The sequence below is a fragment of the Heterocephalus glaber genome, unplaced genomic scaffold, assembly GCF_053883595.1.
Source record: "Heterocephalus glaber isolate CG9 unplaced genomic scaffold, H.glaber_assembly_v1.0 deba00001729, whole genome shotgun sequence".
Taxonomy (NCBI): domain Eukaryota; kingdom Metazoa; phylum Chordata; class Mammalia; order Rodentia; family Bathyergidae; genus Heterocephalus; species Heterocephalus glaber.
The window spans coordinates 5,891,811-5,913,121 of NW_028258440.1; the positions used below are offsets into that span (position 1 = coordinate 5,891,811).

General features: G+C 34.9%; 1 protein-coding gene across 9 annotated transcripts in view; it reads left to right on the forward strand.

Annotated features, from left to right (window-relative positions):
• The window catches only part of Smarca1 (SNF2 related chromatin remodeling ATPase 1), an 83,574-nt gene extending 62,653 nt beyond the window's left edge, over positions 1-20,921 (forward strand). For 5 of the 9 annotated variants that reach the window (XM_013077906.3, XM_004860027.4, XM_087199845.1 and 2 more), the window contains 5 exons: positions 1,079-1,211; positions 4,134-4,252; positions 4,361-4,573; positions 19,248-19,358; positions 20,445-20,921. In XM_013077906.3, coding sequence (XP_012933360.1) covers positions 1,079-1,211; positions 4,134-4,252; positions 4,361-4,573; positions 19,248-19,358; positions 20,445-20,516 — 648 coding nt within the window. In that variant the 3' untranslated portion in view covers positions 20,517-20,921. Of the gene's footprint in view, positions 1-1,078; positions 1,212-4,133; positions 4,253-4,360; positions 4,574-19,247; positions 19,390-20,375 lie in introns of all 9 variants that reach the window. The other 4 variants (XM_087199847.1, XM_004860029.4, XM_087199846.1 and 1 more) reach the window with 3 other exon arrangements.
• The last annotated feature ends 390 nt before the right edge of the window (positions 20,922-21,311 follow it).

Below are 21,311 nucleotides of genomic sequence, written 5' to 3' on the forward strand. Positions count from 1 at the left end.
TTACAAAGTATATTCTGAAGTTTTTGAGCCAAATGCCTGGAAATTACAAAGTTTAGCTTGAAAATATAAATACAGTTGGCTGAGTTTTAGGACTTATCATAGAATAAAATCAAACATTTAAATATTCTTGTTGTATTATATTGATTTTTTTTTTTTTTTGGTACTGGGGATTGAACTTGGGTCCTTGAGCTTGCGAGGCAGGCAGCAGAACCACTGAGCTAAATCCCCTGCCCATTCTTGTTTTATTTTAAAGATTTATTTTCTGAACATAAAATAAAGTTAGGGCCTTCAAATGCTACCTGGCTTGCAATATGCTCTGGATGTGTGGTATAATGTGTATATGCAGTCTCAATTGAGACAGTGTTTTAGTTTGCAATTAGAAATATAATCAATATTCTTGCCCCTCATGGTTGATTTTAAATTGTCTTTCTTTGCTCCTGAAAATTAATCAATCTTTATCATCTAAAATCCAAGGATATAAAATTGCAGCATCTAGGGTATTACACTGATAATTATGGTTAGGAACATATGGAATGGAAAGCAAATTCTTGGTATGTGACTTCCCAGGTAGGCTAACTGTGCCCCAAAGATTTTAAACACTGGCTAATTGTTCTATATTTTAGTAAAGAACTTCAGTGGACCAATAATATTCTGTTTATGGAAATTCTATTTATGAATACAATCTTGATAAAAAATTACTCTATGTAGTTTGGAATGCTTCAAAGAGCTACAGAGTTTTTCTTTTGATTTAATGTATCCACATTCCTCTCTTAATTTGCTCAAGGATGGATCTTTAAAAAAAAATCATTGAAGTAGCAGACTATTAGGACTTTAGCTTTTATATTAGCATTTTATTTTAATAAGTTTATATTTCAACGTAGTAGACATCTATAAAATATGGAAAGGAGTGTGTTCCTTCACAATAGAAAAGCATTTATTTCTATAACAATTTATTCAACTTTTGATTGCAATATTGAAAAGTGAGTTTATACAAAAGAATATTTGTCTTTTAGTAGGACAATAAATGGATTTATTGATTTAACCTCTACTGATGATGTGTGTAACTTTTTCTTCACAGGGTTTCACAAACTGGACTAAGCGAGATTTTAACCAGTTTATTAAAGCTAATGAGAAGTATGGAAGAGATGACATTGATAATATTGCTAGAGAGGTAGAGGGCAAATCCCCTGAGGAGGTCATGGAATACTCAGGTTTGTATGTAGTTTCAAACACAATGTTTTTTTTTTTTTTGGTACTGGGGATCGAACTCAGGTCCTTCTGCTTGCGAGGCAGGCAGCAGAACCACTGAGCTAAATCCCCGGCCCACAAACACAATGTTTTATTTTAACCTTATTCACCTCTTTATCATCAGTTCAATTGTATCTTTGAGATCTTTAAACATGCTTTTATAGGTACTGGCCATGAAACTCAATTGTTTTATGCATGCCAGTAAGTGCTGTACCACTAAACCACATCCCTGACCCTAAACTTTTTGAATAAGATGTAGGTGACAGTATAAAATGTAATTGTATTTCTAAAAAAAAGGTTATAGGAGTTATCAACAAATTGATGCTGTCTTGGTTAGCTAATAGAGCTAAGTAAAGCCCTGATAAGACAAAGGTGGTCATTAGATGAGCGTTGACAGAATTAGTTTTCCACTTTCCACCTCTGGAATTTTGTTCTTTTCTAGTCTAGTCCTGAGACTTGAGTTTCAGTGGATTGCACTAGTCTTTCTTTCTCTGTCGTCCTCGAAGGAGAGAGTTCTTGTCAGGCTCATTTAGATGATCAAACACTCAAGGATCCAGTCTAATCCAGTCAGGTCACGTGGGCCTTGTCAACCTGAGGCCAAATAGAACAGATCTCAAAAGATTACTTGAAAAAAAAAATCTGTTCATTGGTCCTTGAATCATCTCTGTCTTACTCTGCTGTGTTCTTGGCCTTAACCAGAATCAGTTTAGCTGCTGAGGCAGGTAGTGTTAATACTAATTCCCGTATCACAGCACATCCAACCTGAGGCTCTTGAAAAGAAACCTTAATAAAAATAGGTCAATATATCTGTTTTCTACATGGACAACATAGGACATTTTCTACCTTCCAAATAGGTGGAGCTCTCAAATTTATTGTGAATATCAGTTGTTTAGAATAAAGACCATTTTTCCCATAGAAATAATGTTAAAATGTAGGTGTAGGTTTCCTTGCTAGTTGCCCAAAGCCTATTGAACCTAACTACTGAAATTTTTTGTTTTTGCAGTAGTAGGAAAGAAAGAACACTGTATCTCAATAAACAAATCAAAGATTAATACTTACTAGGAATAGTTTTTAGTTTATATAGAGTGCAAGTGCTTGAAAAAGTCATATATAATTGGAGAAGACTTTATTTTTCCTCCTGGAAATGCACAATGGTTTTCTGGTGGTTATCAAGGACTTTAGAGGTGGGTTATATTGAGTTTTTACTTCATATACTAAAACATCAAGTTTATAAGCTTCCTATTCATTGATAGCAGCATGACTCCTGTTTCTTTTCAGGTTTAGCACATACAGTGAACCCTTGACTTACACATTCAATTTGTTCTTGAGGCCTGGTTGTAACTCAAGTTGATCAATTGAAGGCTCAGTTTCCTCTACACAGCCTTCAAAGTCCCTCTCCCATATACAGGCAGATCTCAGTGTCCTTAGAGAGACATTAGCCCAGGATTTCTCAATTAACCTCACACAGGAAAGGATGTTATAATGTTCCTTCCAGAACTCTTTAAGGGTTAAATCTGTATCTGAGAACAACTGGAAGAACAAGTGGCCGGCATTCAGGTTGTAACTCAAGACTTTGTTCATATGTTAAAACTAAAATTCTGGTCATAACCCAATTTGTTCATATGTCAGATCAGTCATAACTCAAGGGTCCACTGTAAGTTGAAGACATTGAGGAGAACAATAGATGGGAAAGAGAATTTTATCAGCAAGAGTTGAGTGAAAACAGTATAAAAGGGCACATACAATGAGATATTCTAAAGATTTTTCTTCAGCCTGTAGATGCCATCAGTGCATATAGAGTTGCAAAAAAAGGGTGATTTTTTAAAAAAATGTCACGGGCTAGGGCTGTATCTCAGTGGTGGAGCACTTGCCTCACATGCATGAGTTCTTGGGTTCCATTTCCAGCACTGCAAAAGTAAAAGAACAAAAAGATATGTCAGTTGGTCCCTCAAATTTGACACTAATTCAGGTAGCATGACTTCCTCAGGACTATTTAATTTCTGCCCACCAGGTTGGATATTTGGAATGGGCTTATGTAGCTGGTTTCAGTAATAGAAGAAATGTGTGCAATTAGCTATTCATGAATATACAGTATTTTATACATAGCAGGCATTTAAATATGTGTTGAATGAATAAATAATGAATACAGGTGCTTATAAAAATCAGAGAGTGCTAACATACCTTTCTTGATAGGCTCTAAAAATGAAGAATTTGAGAATGTAGAGTATGCCATTAGAAGGCCTTTCACTGAAGTCACACAAAGTGACATATTAATGCAGCAGATTATTTGGCTCATCTGTGAAATTTGATTGGGTGACTTGGTAATTTGAATATTCTTCTGTATGTATCCAGTTGAAATCCCAGTGAGATTTAAAGAAGCTGTAGGTCACTGGAAATACTGTAAGATTAGTTAGTCATTTCAGAAGCAAGTAATAGTTTCAGTAGAAATTGCTTCTTTGTAGGAGAAATTTGACCTATCGATAAGGATTTCATTTTCATTGTTGCTTGCTAAGTAGCTACATCCATTTTTATATGCTTCCCTCTTCTGTTTCACTTTATGTATTTGGTCCCTTCTCTATTGTGTTTGAGTAAAAAGCTTAGGTTAAATCAGTATCTGTAGCATCATTTGAAATCCTAGTCATTCAGTGTGAGTAATTAAATATTCTGTATTTTACGAGAGGAAAATTGCTAACTTAAAACCTTGTTGAGCTCTTATTTTTAAATGAAATGTTAGTATTTAATAATTGAAATATATATATATACATACATTTGAATCCTAATTTTAAAAAGTATAAGTTCACTGTATTCTTCCTATCCTTTATTCTATAATTTCTTGGATTGATCTGCCTAAATGATAGCAATTTAAAATAATAACTGTCTTTCAGCTGTATTTTGGGAACGTTGCAGTGAACTACAGGACATTGAGAAAATTATGGCTCAAATTGAACGTGGAGAAGCAAGAATTCAACGAAGGATCAGTATCAAGAAAGCCCTGGATGCCAAAGTATTATATTTTGTGCCAAATTCTTAATAGATAATTTTATTCAATTTGATGATTAGCTTTGATTTGCTGCATATCCAATTAAAAGCACTATTTTGTTGATATACACAGATCGCAAGATACAAGGCTCCATTTCATCAGTTGCGTATTCAATATGGAACCAGCAAAGGAAAGAACTATACTGAGGAAGAAGATAGATTCTTGATTTGTATGTTACACAAAATGGGCTTTGATAGAGAAAATGTGTATGAAGAATTACGGCAGTGTGTACGGAATGCTCCCCAGTTTAGATTTGACTGGTTTATCAAGTCTAGAACTGCCATGGTATGTATTCTTTTTGTTACCATTTTCAGTTTGAAAAATTTTGAACATCATATATCCTGCACCTAGATTGTCCTATTCTTAGAATTTTGTCACCTTCCTCTGTCTGTCTCTGTTACACTCTTTCTCTCTCTCTTTTTCTGTCTCTCCCTCTTTCTCTCTTCCTCCTTCCCACTCTCTTTCAGTATATACATACTTGTACACACCTAGAATCTATATATACATATGCACTCTATATTTTATACTCAGAAATATGGAAACACACTTATAGTCTACGTTCAGAAATATATATCCATATTTTATATTTATAAATGTTTATTTATATTTCTGAACCATTTAAAAATAAGTTGCAGACAGCATGAATGTTTACCTCTAAATACTTAAGCATGTATCTCCTAAAAATAAGTACATATTCCTTTGATCCCATCTGAGAATGTTGACATAGATTCAGTAGTGTCATGTAGTATAAAGTCCATGAAAAGAATATTCTAGTTGTCACCAAAATGTGTTTTATAGCTATTTTTTGAATTGATGATTTAAAAAGGATCATGTATTGCATTTGGTTGTTGGATATGTTTTGTCTTTTTTTAATCCACTACTTTTTTTCATAACAAATGTCCAGACTAATTGCCTTGTAGAATCTCCAACACTGTACCTCATCATTTGTTCATTGTTAGATTTAGGCTCAGTGTCTTTGGTAAGAATGTTACAGAAGTGATGTTTTGGGCTTTTTATTGTAGCATATCTTGAGGAGTATTATGTCAGGTTGTCATACAACTGGTGATGCTACATAGCCACTTTGTTAATATTTTGATCCCAAGAGCTTGCCACTTTAAAGGTACATTTTCCCCCTTTGAATTAACCACGTGATACTTGAGACAGTGTGAATGGCTTAAGGATATGTTTTTATTTATTTATTTATTTATTAAATGAAGGAAAGGCTTATTTAGCTCACAGTTTGTGGAGGTTTCAGTCCATAGTCAGCTGGCTCCAAGGCAGGGTGGCACATGGCAGAAGGGCAATAGTTCATGGCAGTGGCTGACAGCAAAAACCACAAGGGAATTTAAGAACATCATTCTGCCCTTTTTATTTTATTCAGACTACTTAGGGTAGGTGGCACTGGCACCCTTAATCCTAGTGCCCTTGAGCCTAACATTGCACCATGAATCAGCCACACACTCTAGATTCAGCTACCTCTGAAAAAGCCCCACCTAAGACTGCATGAGGCTTTGGGGAGACATCTAGACACTAAGCATAACACCAAAGGAAAAGAATATCTTTTGAAGATGGAGAAACAGGAACAATCAGAACAAACAGGGTTTGCTATGCTTCCCCCAGTTTCTTATCGCTAGATAATGTTTCTATCTAATTGTCCTTTTCTTGACTGTCCACTTCTTTATCAAACCTAGCATTAAAATACGCAGTTTGTTTGTTACTTCAGGTATATTTTTCCTTATGGAGGCTTCTATTACACAATACATCAACCAAGTTTTATACTTTTTATTATTAACATGTTTGTTATAGGGGCTTCATACATGAACCTTAGAAAGCATAGGGGAGAGATATGTGCTGCTACAGTGGATACACATGAATTTAATATATCACCTTTATTTCAATACTTTTCATTGGCCAAGACTACTGGAATGAGATAAAAATAACATCTAAATAGGCTAAATCGCATATATGTGCATAATTTGTCTTCCTTTCATAATCAATCAAGTGCACTGAATCAATATGCCAGAGTCCTTTGCAATGAATTAGGATCAGGAAGTTAGCAGACCCCTCTGCAGGGAGGATGCACTACTTTTTCCCTGGTGTTAATGAAAGAGCCATATGAACATCATTAGCAAGTCTCTGTGTTAGATAGCTTCTTGATATAATATCTTTATAACATCCTTCAGGGAAAAGATCAGCAGCATAACTAAGATTTATTCTCCTTCTTCTCTCTTAGAAATAATTTTTTTTCTTAATTGACAAGGATGGACTTAGATAGTTACAAATAACCAGAAACTGAGAAAATTGGGTTACAAATGCCTCTCAACTTCCAAAGAGCTAAGAAAACACTAAGTTAATCCTGACTATGACTTGATACATGTGCTTCAAAACACATTGTTTCAGCTGGTAAATATTTAGCTCAAGTTCTCAGTTTCCCTGGGAAGTGAGAATCTGATTTCATACCTGGGATTGAGCTAATCTCAGCAAGGAAAATTATAACCTAAAGTTTTTAGGGGCTCAGGTCCTAAGTTTTAATTACTGTTTTTCTTATTTCATGGTAGTTTCTTAACATTATAGTTGTATTCAATTTCTACAGAGGAAGGATTTAAGGTGACAACTGATACCAAAGAGCAGGTTCTGAGGAACTCAGCCTGAAGCCATGTTTCAGGAGAGAGAGCGGCTTGTCTGTTTAGATTATTTACTGGTCAGTTTGTGGGAGGCCTAGTGGGAATTATTTTTTTTTATTAATTACATTGGTACATTTTAGGTATACAATATAATGACATTCATCATTGGAAATTTGCACCTTTACCTAGTCTCTCTTGGTTCTTATTTTTTCCCCTTCCCCTGCCCTCCCTTCAACCCCTCCACCTCTCTCTATCTACAAAGACTATTTCCATTTTTTTCTTATATTAATTCCATTCCCTTCTTTCTCTTCCCCTACCCCTCCCACTTCCCCTTCCCCTTTGCCCCTTTTCTTCCTATTTCACATGTCCTTTTAGTCCTTATTTACACTTTCAGTTTCTCAAACTAGAGAAACTATTTGGTATTTACACATGTGTGTCCTATTTATTTCTGGCTGGGACCTGAGCACACTTGTGATGGTATCTAGGCGTGCCTCTGGCTGGGGCCCCTTTGTAGCTATTGTCTGGGAGGGCCTTTGGCTGGGGGCTGTGGACCCCAGTTCCTGTTGTCTGCACAGGCTTTGGCTAGGGTCTCCTTGCACTTATCAGTGGTATCGGGGTGAGCCTCTGGGTATTGCTTGTGTGCCTGTACAGCTGTCCTCTAGGTATGGCGGGCCTCTGGCTGAAGCCTGTGTGCCAGTGCAGCCCCTTTCTGGGCGGGCCTTTGGCTTGGGCGGGTGTGCCTGAGCCTCTGGGGTCGGGGTGGAGCCCTGGCTAGGATCTGCCTGCAGCCACGCTGGTCTGGGCCACACAGCTGCTCCCGGGATCTGCCCACACTGAGGGGTGGAATGGAGGGCCTCATGCGGGAGTCCGCGTGCCCTTGCAGCTCCTCTCTGAGCAGGCTCCTGGCCTGGGCGTGTGTGCGGGAGCCTCTGGTGTTGGGGAGGGGGCCCTGGCTGGGATCCGCCTGCCGCTGTAACTGGTCTAGGCCTCACAGCTGCTCCCAGGATCTGCCTAGTGGGAATTATTGGCCGTAATTTTCTAAGTCACTTTCCCACTGTCAAACCGTCCTTTGACTGTCGCTTAAGGATTTATTTTAATGAAAAGGAATTGTTGCCTAAGTTGAGTCTTTGCAAGGATATTATGAAACTGAATAATTAAGTAAAACATTATTTTAGCTTCTACAATTTCCTCCATTACTTTCAAATATAAATTTCTGTTAAATTCTAGTGCTATTTAATAGTGGTGTTCATGATGATATTGAAATACATGCAGCACATCTTCAATGTTGGCATTGTCAATCTTTTGTCAGCCAAGGATATTAAGACAAAAATAGATTTATGTGTCCCGAAAATTAAAAGCAACCAGGAACAAACAGTGTATTTATGACTAATCATAAAATAGCATACTTTTTTTCTAATTACTATTTATCATGAATATTTTGTTGTCTAAAAATTCATTAGAGTATGAAACAGTGCTTTATATTTTTGACTCATTTTATATTTTTAGTCCAAGTTGAATAAAAAAAATGAGTTGTTCTACTGAGGACATTAATTTTGACATAAACTTTGGAAGATCAGATATGAAAACTTTTAACACAAATTCAGAGTATACAGATTATGTCATTGTAATGTGCCCATCAAATTTATGGATGATGTAGTGTCAGGAGAGCTAGCGAATACTTTAGACTGAGCCAGGATCCACAAGGAACCAGAACAATTGGAATAGTGGTTCAGGTGAATCTAGCAGCATGACATTTACTAGGGCTAAATGTAAAGTGCTGTACTTTTACAAAAGAATATGAAGAGATGTATATGTTACCAAGATACAGTAGGAAGAATTGAGAAAAAATTTAAGAAGATGACAATCTGTAGCATGAGGATTGAGGTTAGATGTAAGAAAGGGCTGTTTGATAGGGTTCTTTGGATCATTGAAGTGGATTATTGAAGAGCAATGTAGAATAGCTTTTCTATTAGCCCAACAAAATGAAATTTTATTTAGACTGTCTAGAGACAATGGCTGTGAATTGGCCTTTTAAGATGCCATCTAGTTCAGTCCATCTGTGGTGATGTTTAGCAGAGAACACTTTCCATAGCCACACATTTAAGATTTTTAGGCATTTTCAGTTTTATGTGTTTAATGACATAATTCAAGGCAACACCAACACCTTATAAAAGACAATTGCCTAACTACATTTGTCAGTGAATCATGTTTTAGAACATGCATGCCTTTTTGTGTGATGGATCACTTATTGAATTCGGAGTTTTATTTCAGTGATATTCAGTAATTTTTTTAAAAGGTCGAGAGCTTAATGCTGATGTCAACTTCTGGGATCATTAAACTAAAGCAGTAGAATGAGATTCAAAATGTAAAGAAAATCTTATACTATTTGTAATATGAACATAAATGTAGACCCTCATAACCTTATTTCATGTTCCAAGAAAAGCAATCAGTATACTCTTAACAGCCACTAGATGTCTCTGAACTCCCTTGCAAGAGTATTTTTCCTCCATCTTCTTTTTACCAACTGTACTCTTGCTTCAGCCAGAGATTTAAACCTCTAGTGTATATTTTCCAAAAAGCAAATTAACTATATAGATCACAAAATGGAATCTTTATTTTGTCTATAACAAAGACACCTCGTCCTTAATTACTTTCTAGAACATGAAATTTCTAATTTCTAAAGAATCTTTAAAAATATACATGTATGCATATTTGAATATGTTAATTAAAAGATTTTCTAAATTTTTCTGTCATTACATTTTGATTTCCCTTTTAGCTAGTGGATATTTTGGGGTTATATGTTTGGATTTAAAGTATAAGTAAGGCATTGAAAATATGCACACATTTGTATCATTGATTTGGAACATATCATGATAATGTATATAATTAGGGAATTATACAAATAGATTGTTAATATTCCTAGATGAATTATTTCCTCCCTCATTTTAAAAATAACTGTTCCTTTAGAGAGGATCACATTCACAATCTAGGAAGAGAAGCTTCCCCCTTGAAAGAGGCAGCTGTGATTTCTGAAATAAAAAGTTTGTTTCTGAGTCTGGCTTCATTGAAAAAAATCTCATCTTAGAAATACAGAGATTGTAATTTGATTTATGCCGTGAGTGTCACTGTATAAATTAAAATCTTTTTAATGATTGAACTCAGCTTACTAAAAAAGTTCTCTCTAAAAAACATAATATTGCTTAAATATGACTCTTTTCCTTCCCAGAGTCACCAATAAATAATGTAACTCCTTAGTAGTTATATTTTATGCAAAGATCTCAAAGTACTGACTTCATGGCTTCTGACTTAGCAGAGCAGTCATAAAGTGCTTAAAGGCACAAACCTCCACTTCCAAATATGTCTCACTTTGAAAGCCTTCAGCTAAAGGTTGAAGATTTCTTTGAGCTTCTTTTCCATTTAAAAATGCTTGCTATCTATACAAAAGAGAAAATGAATTTTAGTTCCATTTCTCTGTGCTAAAAAGATTGCATTTTTTTTTCTCTGAGAACTTGTGTGGTCTTTTAAGTAAGTAAGCAGTCTCTATTGAACTACATAAACAAGTAGGAAGGCTATGCTAGACTCAAATTTTTAAGCTTGAAGCTGTACTATTTTCTTCATAAGAAAAATATCTTAGAACAGGGTCTTGATCTTAGGATATTCAAAATCTATCAAAATTAAAAATACCTTTACCAAAAGACCACAAAGAGAAATGATAATATTTTGTATATATATATGCATAATCTCAAATGCTCAATTTTAACATTTACCAATCCCCTTACCAATATTAGCTCATTAATTTTCTTGCCATTTCTTTTAGGGAATGGATGTGAGGGTACTATCCCTGTTCATCTAGTAACAGACTGACATGCCTGGGAGATTTGAAAAGAACCTGAGAGGTCCAAAAGATCTAGCACATTTGTCACTTTACTGCATAGGATGTGTGGAAAAAGTTCAATCAGTAATGCCTTGAACCATCTAGATTTTTCTAAGTACTTAAGGGAGAAAAAGCAAAATTTGATTCTCTGAAATAAAGAACATTTCTTGATAAGATACTTATTGCATCTTTTGCAGGTGGCTTTGACTCTTAATTTTAGTTAAAAATTCTTACCTTTAAACCTCTAGGAAGCTTTTTACTTTTTAGCCGGCTAAAGAAGCTGTGTGCACATTGCCTGTAGCCATGTATGTTGGAGTTGAAGCTGAGTATTAGTAATTAGTTATTACGATTGCACTGTCTTTTGTAATAGCTTAAATAAATTTTTCTGATAGTATCTCAGAGAAAGAATCTTACACTGTTGAATGCAATGTAATAAAAATTTCATGTTATTACTATTTGTTTTCAAATCACAACTTTATTATTAATGAAACTGTTCTTTATTTAAAAATAAGAAAATGACGTTCCTCATTAGAACTGTAGGAAAAAAAATGCTTTTTAAGAAAATATTGCTGTAGCTTTTTATTAACTTGCTTCCCGTTTTATAGTTTTATCACAGCAGCTAGTAAATGTTAATTAGGTTATTAGCTCAGCACAGCGTGTTTTATAAATTCTCTGTCCAGTCAGAAAAGGATTTTCTTTATAGATAATTTAGAAGAATAAAGTGAAAGTGGAAAATTTCCTACTTGCTTAGTAGTCACAGTAACACTTATCTTTGTTGCTTACAAGGCCTAGTCTGGAAAATTTTACAAAGAAAACTTGTGATTTGTGATTTTATATGTTAGGACTTAATTGTATGTTAACAGCTAATATCGATATTTTAGAGCATTACATTCTTAATGAAATATGAATAATAATTGGTAAAATTGGTAAACTACTGATGGGTTATTGTTCACTGCAGAATTAAAATGTTAAAAACCAAATATATTTATGGTCATAGGGATCTGTTACTCCTCATGTACTTGAAAGACTAAAATGTCCCCTTTTGGCCTTAATTTTGAAAAGGTCTTATCACAGAGGGAAGTACAGAGGAGGTAGCATTTAACTTTGCCTTGCGGCAAAGGAATCAGAGGAATAGCTTCATAAAAGAGGTCCTTTTTGGAAGCAAGTCTTGAAAAAGTAGAAGGAATTGTCCCTGAGAATACATTCCAGGTTGTGGAAACAGGATATGCAAAGGTATAAATCAGCCCAGCATATTCAAGTGGGTTGGTATAGCATTGTGCAAGTAGGAAAGTATTAGAAGATGAGGCTGGAAAGGTAACCGGCAGGGAAAGAATAAAGGGCTGTGTCTGCAGCATTGAAGACCTCCACATAGTCATTAGTCTACAGGCAGTGTGGAAGAGTCCTTCAAATAATTTACCAAGCCAGTGATATGATCAGTTTACATTTGAAAAATCGCTGTTCTGGTCCAAGTGGGTAAATGTCTATCTCATCTACCAACTACACTAACAGTTCTCAAGTTTATATTTCTGTTTTCTCATTGCTCATCTTTTTTTTTTCCTTCCTTCAGCAAAGATGCCATCATCTGTCCCAGAGTCATTTTTTCCTACTTGTTCTTTTTTGGGGGGTACTGGCGATTGAACCTTGTGCCTTGCGCATGCTAGGCAAATGCTCTACCACTGAGCTACGCCACCAGTCCTCCTACTGGTCTCTTCACCGTGAAGCGCAATTGTTATATTTTAAGGAAACCAGCATAGACACTTACTTAGAGTAGGCATTCAGTGAGATCATGAGCATGGAACTTTTACATTTCAGTTTGCTTTTATTGCATAGACTCCTCCCATCTGACCATGTACCAATGTGTTGAAGTCTACTTCATTCCTTTTTATCTACCGTTTTCTAATGATAAATGCTGAGTGTCATCCCTGCAGGTTTTGTTTATTCATGAGCTTGAATAGGCAGTTGTAAATTTCATTTGTTTTATTATGCATCTGTAGTGTTTTAGGGCCCTGAACTGTTCTAACAATCAGAGACAATTAATATACTAACAATCAAAGATAACAAATAATATACTACTATAGGTACTTATGCATTATCTTGTGAGGAGGTGACATAATATTTTATAAATAACAGTGCTTAAGTGGCAGCAGTTACGTAAAAGCATCACAACATTTGATACTTGTTTGAAAAATGCAGAATATATTTATTTGAATATTAATTCTCAAATAACTAGCCAGGTGCCTGGGCCTTGAAATTCTAGTATAGACTGTCATTACTGTTAGTATGATAGAGGTTCAAAATGACTGTGAATCTGGGCAACTTCAAATCACAGAATGTATACAGATGAAGGTAACTATTTAAAAATGTATTTTTTACGGAGGTAATGTATGGAGAGTGCATAAAAGAACAAAGAAGAAAAAAATGCCCATTTTATTTTCCTAAGAATCGTGCAAGAAAATCCTGACTGTATAGATTATTACCCACAAATTGAGAGGCATAAATGTGGAGTGCATTTTTTCTTGCCCTTGCTCATTCAGCTGCTTTTGACTTTCAGCCATAACAGGCGCAGACCTTCTGTCATTCAGACTTAGGTAAGCTTAGTGTCTAGGATTTTAGTACACAGGAAATATAATGTGAAGCTTCTTTAATCCCTTTCAATAAATCTCTTCAAGTCAAATGATGCTTTCTGTGCCTTTTGAATTAATGCTTTGAAGCTGAGTTTTGGGGCAAAAGATATTTGAACTTGGTGCCTGGGGTGATTTATATTCACCACACACTAAGGGGCAGCACATCTCACTGCAGATACCAACCACAACATTAAAGCTAGAACTACACATCCTAGTGTTCAAAAGTTGAAAATGGAGAAGTTCACATTGAGTAGACTCCTAAACCATTAAAAAGGCAGGAAAAACCAAGGCAATACATTTTTTGTTTTACATAATTTGAAAATCTGTAGTTTAAAATGGGACTTTGCAAATACTGGCCCACTACATGTTTTGTATGTCTTGCAACCGAGGATGATTTTTATAGTTTTAAGTGGTTGGAAAAAATGAAGAGAAGAATAGTATTTGTAACAAATGATATTTATATGAATTTCCAAAGCTAGTGTTTGTAAGGTTTTCTTGGAACACAGGTACCCACTCATTTATATATCGTCAGTGATTTCTTAGGCTAGAATGGCAAAGCTGAATAGTTGTGACAGAGGCTGTGTCGGATGCAAAGCCAAAAATATTTACCATCTGGGTCTTTACAGAAAAAGTGCCCTGACCTCTGGTTTAAAAGAATGTGTAACAAAAATGGAAAGGAAGAAATTAATCAAGGGTAGTGAATATAAGTGTTATATACTCTTTTAAGGTAAGTGTTAAAGGAAGGATGGGTAAAGAAGGAGAATATTTAGCCCGAAAGAGTTATGTTTGCGGGTCCAGGGGTGATTATTACGGAGGCGTGAAAGCTGCCTTGAAGTATTTGAAGGTTATCACACAGAAGCAAAATTTAGCTTGTTCTCTATGACTACAAAAGTTAGGTACAGAGCCATGTGTTGGAAACAACAAGTTAGTAAACTGTAGTTTTGCATAAGAAAACATTTTTAGCTTGTCCAGAGGTGAAATAGCCAGCCTTTAGAGGTAGTGATACTTTCTTATTAGAAGAACTCAGATTGGCATGCTGTATAACTCATTAGCAAGAACCTAGTAGAAGAGATTCGAGTATCAACTTTAATGATTTTTAATGGTAAATCCTTTCTATTTTGAGAATCTGTGATCTTATGAATCCCCATTAGTAAGAATCTGTATCAAGACAAGATTTCTGAGTATTAAATATATATTTGATTATATCAGTAGTCCCGCTCAAATCATCAGATCATCAATGAAATCCTTTTGTCAACTAAATTATATACAATTTCTAGTTGTTTGTTCTTAACTCCTAAGTTCTTTGTACTTGAAACCTAACTTGACCTTAGCCATCACTCTTACCTTGTACAGCATTGCCAAATTGGCTTCAATTAAACATTGCCCTAGAATATGTAAATAAATGACATAGGGAAAAGGATTCTATGTTTAAATAGAGTTGAGATATGCTGACACTGAATTAAAATACTAAAAGCTCTGAGAAGACCTGCTATGAATAAATTTGTTTAACCTTATTAAAATCCACCATTTCCCACATAATTGAACATGGAATGCGTTTTTCTTTTGTCACAGCTATTAATATTACAGAACAGTTTTCCATTTGTCATTTCCCTTTTCTCTTTTGTTGTCATTATTTTTTTCATCTCCTTTTAGTATTTTTCTCCCTCTAACTTCATTTCTAAATTTAGAGTGGGAAAATGATGAGAGAAGAAAGAGATAATTAGACTCAGAATTGTACAGTTTGAAGCCCCACAAAACACTCCCTGTAACCCCAGAAAAATAGAGAGATAAATGGGAAGATAAGAATCTAGGAGAACATGTTGAAATTATAGAAAATGAAAGGGCTTTTGACATCATGAAATTTCTCATACTCATTTCATAGTCACTTAATTACTCAAAAAGTGAGTCACTGATTTATTGATAATCTGGCCTTTCTCCGCGTTGTTTCTGATTTTCATGAGTGTTCTGTTTATGATACCATCTGTTAGGCAGTTGAAGCATGTGGATGAAAAATAGGTTGGTATCTGTACAGAATGTGACATGACCTATGCTAGGAAGGTTATATCCCTACTCATCTGTTCTTTTATGTCTTCCTCTGTATAGTTAAATCATTTTTCTAGGTCTGGAGTAGTTAGTGACAGGTTAAAAGCAACGAAAGTAAGAATTTATAATGCAGTCTTCTTAATCCTTTTGAGATACTCTACTTCTCTATATGTGAGATGGTCTCACAGTACTGTTTTTTTCCCCCTGAATCATCCACATGAATCATGAATTGTATCTAAAATATCTGCAGTCACAGACAACTATTACTTATTGAGAGTAATAATAGCCAGAGGGGAGAGCTTAATGATTCAAGAATCAGCTTCATATAAAGACTCTACCTTAGTCTCCCTAGAAACCAATGATCAAATCTCATCAGGGTCAACTTAGCCCTTTCTATAATAGATGAATTGAATAACATGGTGTTTAATTTGTGTGTGTGTTATTGAATGAAGCTATGAAGAGTATTTGGTCTGCATATTAAAGATATAACCATTGTTCTGGCAAGCAAGGAAAATTCCAGTGTTTTTTTCCCCTAAAATATTTAACCTTGGGTGATTACAGATGCACAAAAGTTTGAATGTTCCAGTGTCCATGCAAGATTGTTTTTAATCGGAAAACAGTAATTTGTTAATGGGTATTTTATGTCATGACTAGCCTCTTTTTGGTTTTCTGGCTTTTTGGGGGCTTGAATTAGGAGAAAATGCTTGGATAGTTGACAGTATTTCTAAATCTTATATTTCCTATCTGTATGCCATTTTTGTGAGTTTTATTTGGAAAAATAAATCTACAAAATTTTTGCCGTTTCTTAAAAACTTTGTAAATTGTTCAAGGACTAAATTTTCATTTTAGAAACCTTGCAAACTACAAGCTAGTATAAACAGGCAAATAAAATGAAATAAAATAATCAGTTCAGCTACTTGAGAGGCTGAGGCTGGAGGATTGCTTGAATCCGTGAGTTCAAGTCCAGCCTGACCAAAATGGTGAGATCCCATCTCTTAAAAAAATTATCTGTGGTCCTACTTTCAGAGGTAGCTGCTGTTAACCACTAGTCACATTGTTGTTATTATTCTCCCACCTAATTCTGGTGTGTGTATTCTGTTTTCAAATTTCCAATAATTTAATTAGTTCCCAGTATTTCTCTCTTACCACTGTTTAAACATTCTTTTGACATCTTTGCATTCATCTCTTATTTCCTTACAGTCAGGTTCTAAGCATGGAATTGTTAGGTCAGAGGGTATGAAAACTTTAAAATCTTTCTTTGATATTTCCAATTTGCTTCCTAGAAAAGTACTATATTAGTATGTTTGTGCTGCCAAAACAGAGTACCACAGACTGGGAAGAAATTTGTTTTTTCAGTTTTGGAGACTGGAAGTCCAAGATGAAGATGCCAGCAGGGGTGTTTTCTTTCTTTCTTTTTTTTTTTTTTGGTACCGGAGATCGAACTCAGGTCCTTGCGCTTGCGCAGTAGGCAGTGAAACCACTGAGCTAAATCCCCGGCCCTGCAGGGCAGTTTTCTGATGGGGCGTCTCTTCCTGACTTGCAGTTGGCCGCTTTCTCACATGACACCCTCACCTGTCCCTTTCTTGGAGTGAGAGGAGAGAGACAGAGAGCACAAGCTTTTATGTCCCTTCCTCGTATAAGGACACTAGTGCTCTTGGGTTAGGGACTCACCCTTTTGATCTCTTTTTAACCTTAGTTAACTCCTTAAAGACCTGATCTCTACAGGTGCATTGAGAGGGCTTCAACAGATGAATTTTGGGGAAACACAATTCAGTCCAATTTTACTACATGGACATTCATCATCAGTGAATGAGAGTTCTCATTTGACCATTTTGTGGAGATAGCATTGTTTGCATTTCTTTGATCCTTAGTTTCAGTGAAAAAAAATTTGTATTAGAAATTGATTCCAGGGCTTTGCACATGCTAGGTAAGCACTCTATCACTGAGCTACATCTCTATCCCTTTTTGTTTTATTTTGAGACAAGGTCTCAGTAGTTTGCCCAGGCTGGCCTCGAACTTGTGATACTCTTTTATTTTTTATTAATCATATTGGTACATTGAGGTATACAATATAATGACATTCATCATTGGAAATTTGCACCTTTACATAATCTCTTGGTTCTTATTTTTCCCCATTCCCCTGCCCTCCCTTCAACCCCTCCATACCTATCTACAAAGACTTTGTTTCCATTTTTTCTTTTTCTCATATTAATTCCATTCCTTTCTTTCTTTTCCCCTACCCCTCCCATTTCTCCTTCCCCTTTGCCCCTTTTCTTCCTATTTCACATTATCCATTATACCTTTTAGTCCTTATTTACACTTTCAGTTTCTCACACTAGAGAAACTATTCGGACTTGCTTCAGCCTTTCTAGTAGCTGGGATTACAGGTGTGTACCACTATACTTGGCTCAGTGAAAATTTTTTTAAAAATTTGAACTTTTTTGTGAGTTTTCTATTTCTGTATCTGACCATTTTTTTCTGTTGTTGAGGTAGTTCTTAATTGACTGTAAAACTACATTTTCATTTGAATGTTTAGCTATTTTGTATTTTGGGAGACTTTCTTGTTTACAGAGAAAAGGAATCATTTAAAAATGTTATTTATCCTTTGACATTAAGCCATTATTTACTTTTAACATAAAGTATACAGAATTCATAATGTTTGAGTTTCTGTATTAATGAATCATGTGTTTAATGCTCACCATACATTCATGAAACCTTTTTATGGTTTCAATGCATTGATTTGCTGACAGTGAAATATAGGTAGTGGCAAGGTTAGTGCAAAAATGTTTCTAGGTACTGTTTACTCCGAATTAGCAAATAAAGCAGTGTTTCCTGAGATGTACTCCCCAGAACTCTGTTCCCACAAGAAGTTTGGTGACAAGAGAGTTCTGTTGGTTAAATAGCTTTGCTGCTGTATCCTGCAGGACTCCGAGAAGCCTGGTAGTGAGGAAGGCTGCTTTAACTTGTGTTATCTGAGTGTCTTCATAACGTATTTTGACCACAGAACATCCCCTTATTTTAAGTCCTGCTTATGTGGTTTATGTTCATTTTTAAATTTGAAATATTTATAGACTCAAAGGAAGTAATAAAGAAATGTATAGGCAGGTACCATGTACCCTTCACCCAGTTTTCCCCAGAGGTAATAATGTCTTGCCTGACAATCAGGAAATTCATATTAGTGTAAGCCACGAAGCTTGTCTAGATTTCATCAGTTATACATGCACTTGTTACTCATTTGTTTGTGTGTGTATGTGCGTGCGTGTGTGTAGTTCAGTATAGTTTTACCCTAAGCAGCTTTGTGTAACCACCTCCACCACCAGCGGACTCCATTGTGCTCTCTGTAATTACACTTATTCTCCCCTCCTTTCCCTAGTCTCTGCCAGCCATTGATCTATTCTCCATTTCTGTATATCTGTCACTTTAATAATGTTGTATAACTGGAATTAACTGGAATCATACTATGTTTAACCTTTTGAGATTGATTTTTTTCATTCAGTGTATTTCCCTTGTGACTTATTCAGATCGTTTTGTGTATCAACAGTTATTTCCTTTTTATTGCCGAGTAGTGTTCCGTGATGTAGATGTATCACAGTTTTTTTAAACAATCACTCATTGAATGATATTTATTCCTTCCCCTATTTTGGTGAAATATGTCAATGCCCTCTGTGGATATTGTTCTGAAGGACACTGTTTTTGGAAATTCTATACCACAGAAATGATACAATTAAAGAATTGTCACTTTCTTAAAGATGAAAACTCAGTTATAGAAATTGTCTTTTTATTATTTCATTTAGGAATTCCAGAGACGCTGTAACACTTTAATTTCATTGATTGAGAAAGAAAATATGGAAATTGAGGAAAGAGAGAGAGCAGAAAAGAAGAAACGGGCAACTAAAACTCCAATGGTAAAATTTTCAGCATTTTCCTAACTTTTAGGTAGATCCCATTTTTTTACATAATTAAATACCTATGTTTAATGCAGTAGTGATACCTATTATGAAAACTGTTCTTGTGAAATGCTGATTTGTTTTGGACAGATAAAACATTACACTACAATAACATTTCCTATATCTTTGTAGAACACATGGTGAAGGAGCTCCCTAGCTAGTAACAGGGCTCAGTATTTTAAAAATCCCTCATGACTCTAAGCAGAAGTATATAGCAAATCAAATCCTTTGAATTGAGACCAAGCTATTGTAGGGTTAGGCCAAGGGGTAGGAGTGGGATGAGATGGTGATGAGGTGTCAACTGGGAATTCTGATTTAATCAGATAAGTTCTCTGATCCATGTGGAACTATGAGTGCCAGTGGGAACACTGAGCAGACAACAAAGCTTTACTCAGTAATAAGTTAACTATTGCATTAAAAAAACCTTGATTTTAATACAGTGAGGTTGCTTTGTATAGCTATAATTTAAAATATCCTTAATAGATCTTATTATTTGAGCATGGTTAAGTAATTTGCCATATTTCATTAAATCTAAGATGCTTTCCATTGTCATACACAATTTTATGTACCACTAAGAACAAATGTTGCCAAATATCTGTTAGCAGTTGTGAGATGCATTCTGATTTCACAGATGCTAAAAAATGAAAGACGTGCATTATAGAAGATATGAAATATGGTACTTTAAAATCTATTGTAAATGTTTTAAAAAATATACTCATAAATAAAATTTTGCCCAGAACCTTTAAGTATTAAGTCGTCCTTAAGATAAGAGTACATTTATAGTGCCATGTATAAGTAGATACTTGATGACTATTTTTGACGGGTATTTTATGTCTTTTCATAAAAAGAAACATCTTCAAAGGTTATTTTACATTGAGTTACACAGTTTGTTGGGCTATATAGAACATTAACTGTGAAATATAACAGTGAAGTGAATATTCATGTTAAAATTTTTTTAATGCATTTACATCCTAGATTTAACATTGTTGGGCCATTTAAAAATGTGCATATTGGAGCAGAACATTAAATCTGTTTCCATTTTAGTCACAGAAAAGAAAAGCAAAGTCAGCTACTGAGAGCTCTGGAAAGAAGGATGTCAAGAAGGTGAAATCCTAAAGCCTAGAAATAAAGTTTTAAATGGGAAACTGCTATTTTCTTGTTCCCATCTTCAAATGCTAATTGCCAGTTCCAGTGTATTCATGGTATTATAAGAAAAATCTCTTTGGTTTTGATTTCTTGCATATTTTATATATTTTACAATGCTTTCTACCTGAAATGTGTAGCTTTATATTTTATGCATTCTAGTATTTTTGTGTAATGTATTTTGTGCATTTCATGTTGTCATCAAAATTCTCTCAGTCCTTGTTTTTTTGAAGCTTGTGCTGAGGTTTTAGCTTTTCTATGTTTTATATGCCACTGCTTTGAAAGAGAACCTAGATTCTATAGCTGTATTATTGTTGTTTCATACTTTAAATTTATATGGCTGTGGAAAAATGAATTAAAATGATTTGAGGAGAAAGACTTTTTCACTTCTTTGTTGCTTTCTTTTCTATTGAGTCTGGGCTTGTATGTGTTACTGCATACTGTGATTAGCATAATAATTGTTTCTTTGAGGTCATCTAAATATTTTTTCCTAAAGGAATAAAGGATGAGAAAAGAAAAATATTAAAAAAACTAATATTTGATACTGTGCTTGCTGTCAGTATGCATTACATTTAAATTATTCTCTAAATATTCAAGTGGGAAAATATAATAAAGAAATGTCTATAAGAAATTTAATTATTTCCTGTTTTTTTGTGCAGTAGAAAGCAGTGTGTTTACTGAATTGTATTGCTCACTACTATTTTGTTGAAAGCTTCTCTCCAATCGGCCAGTTCAGAGGAGTCTGGGTATAATGTGTAGATTTATTAA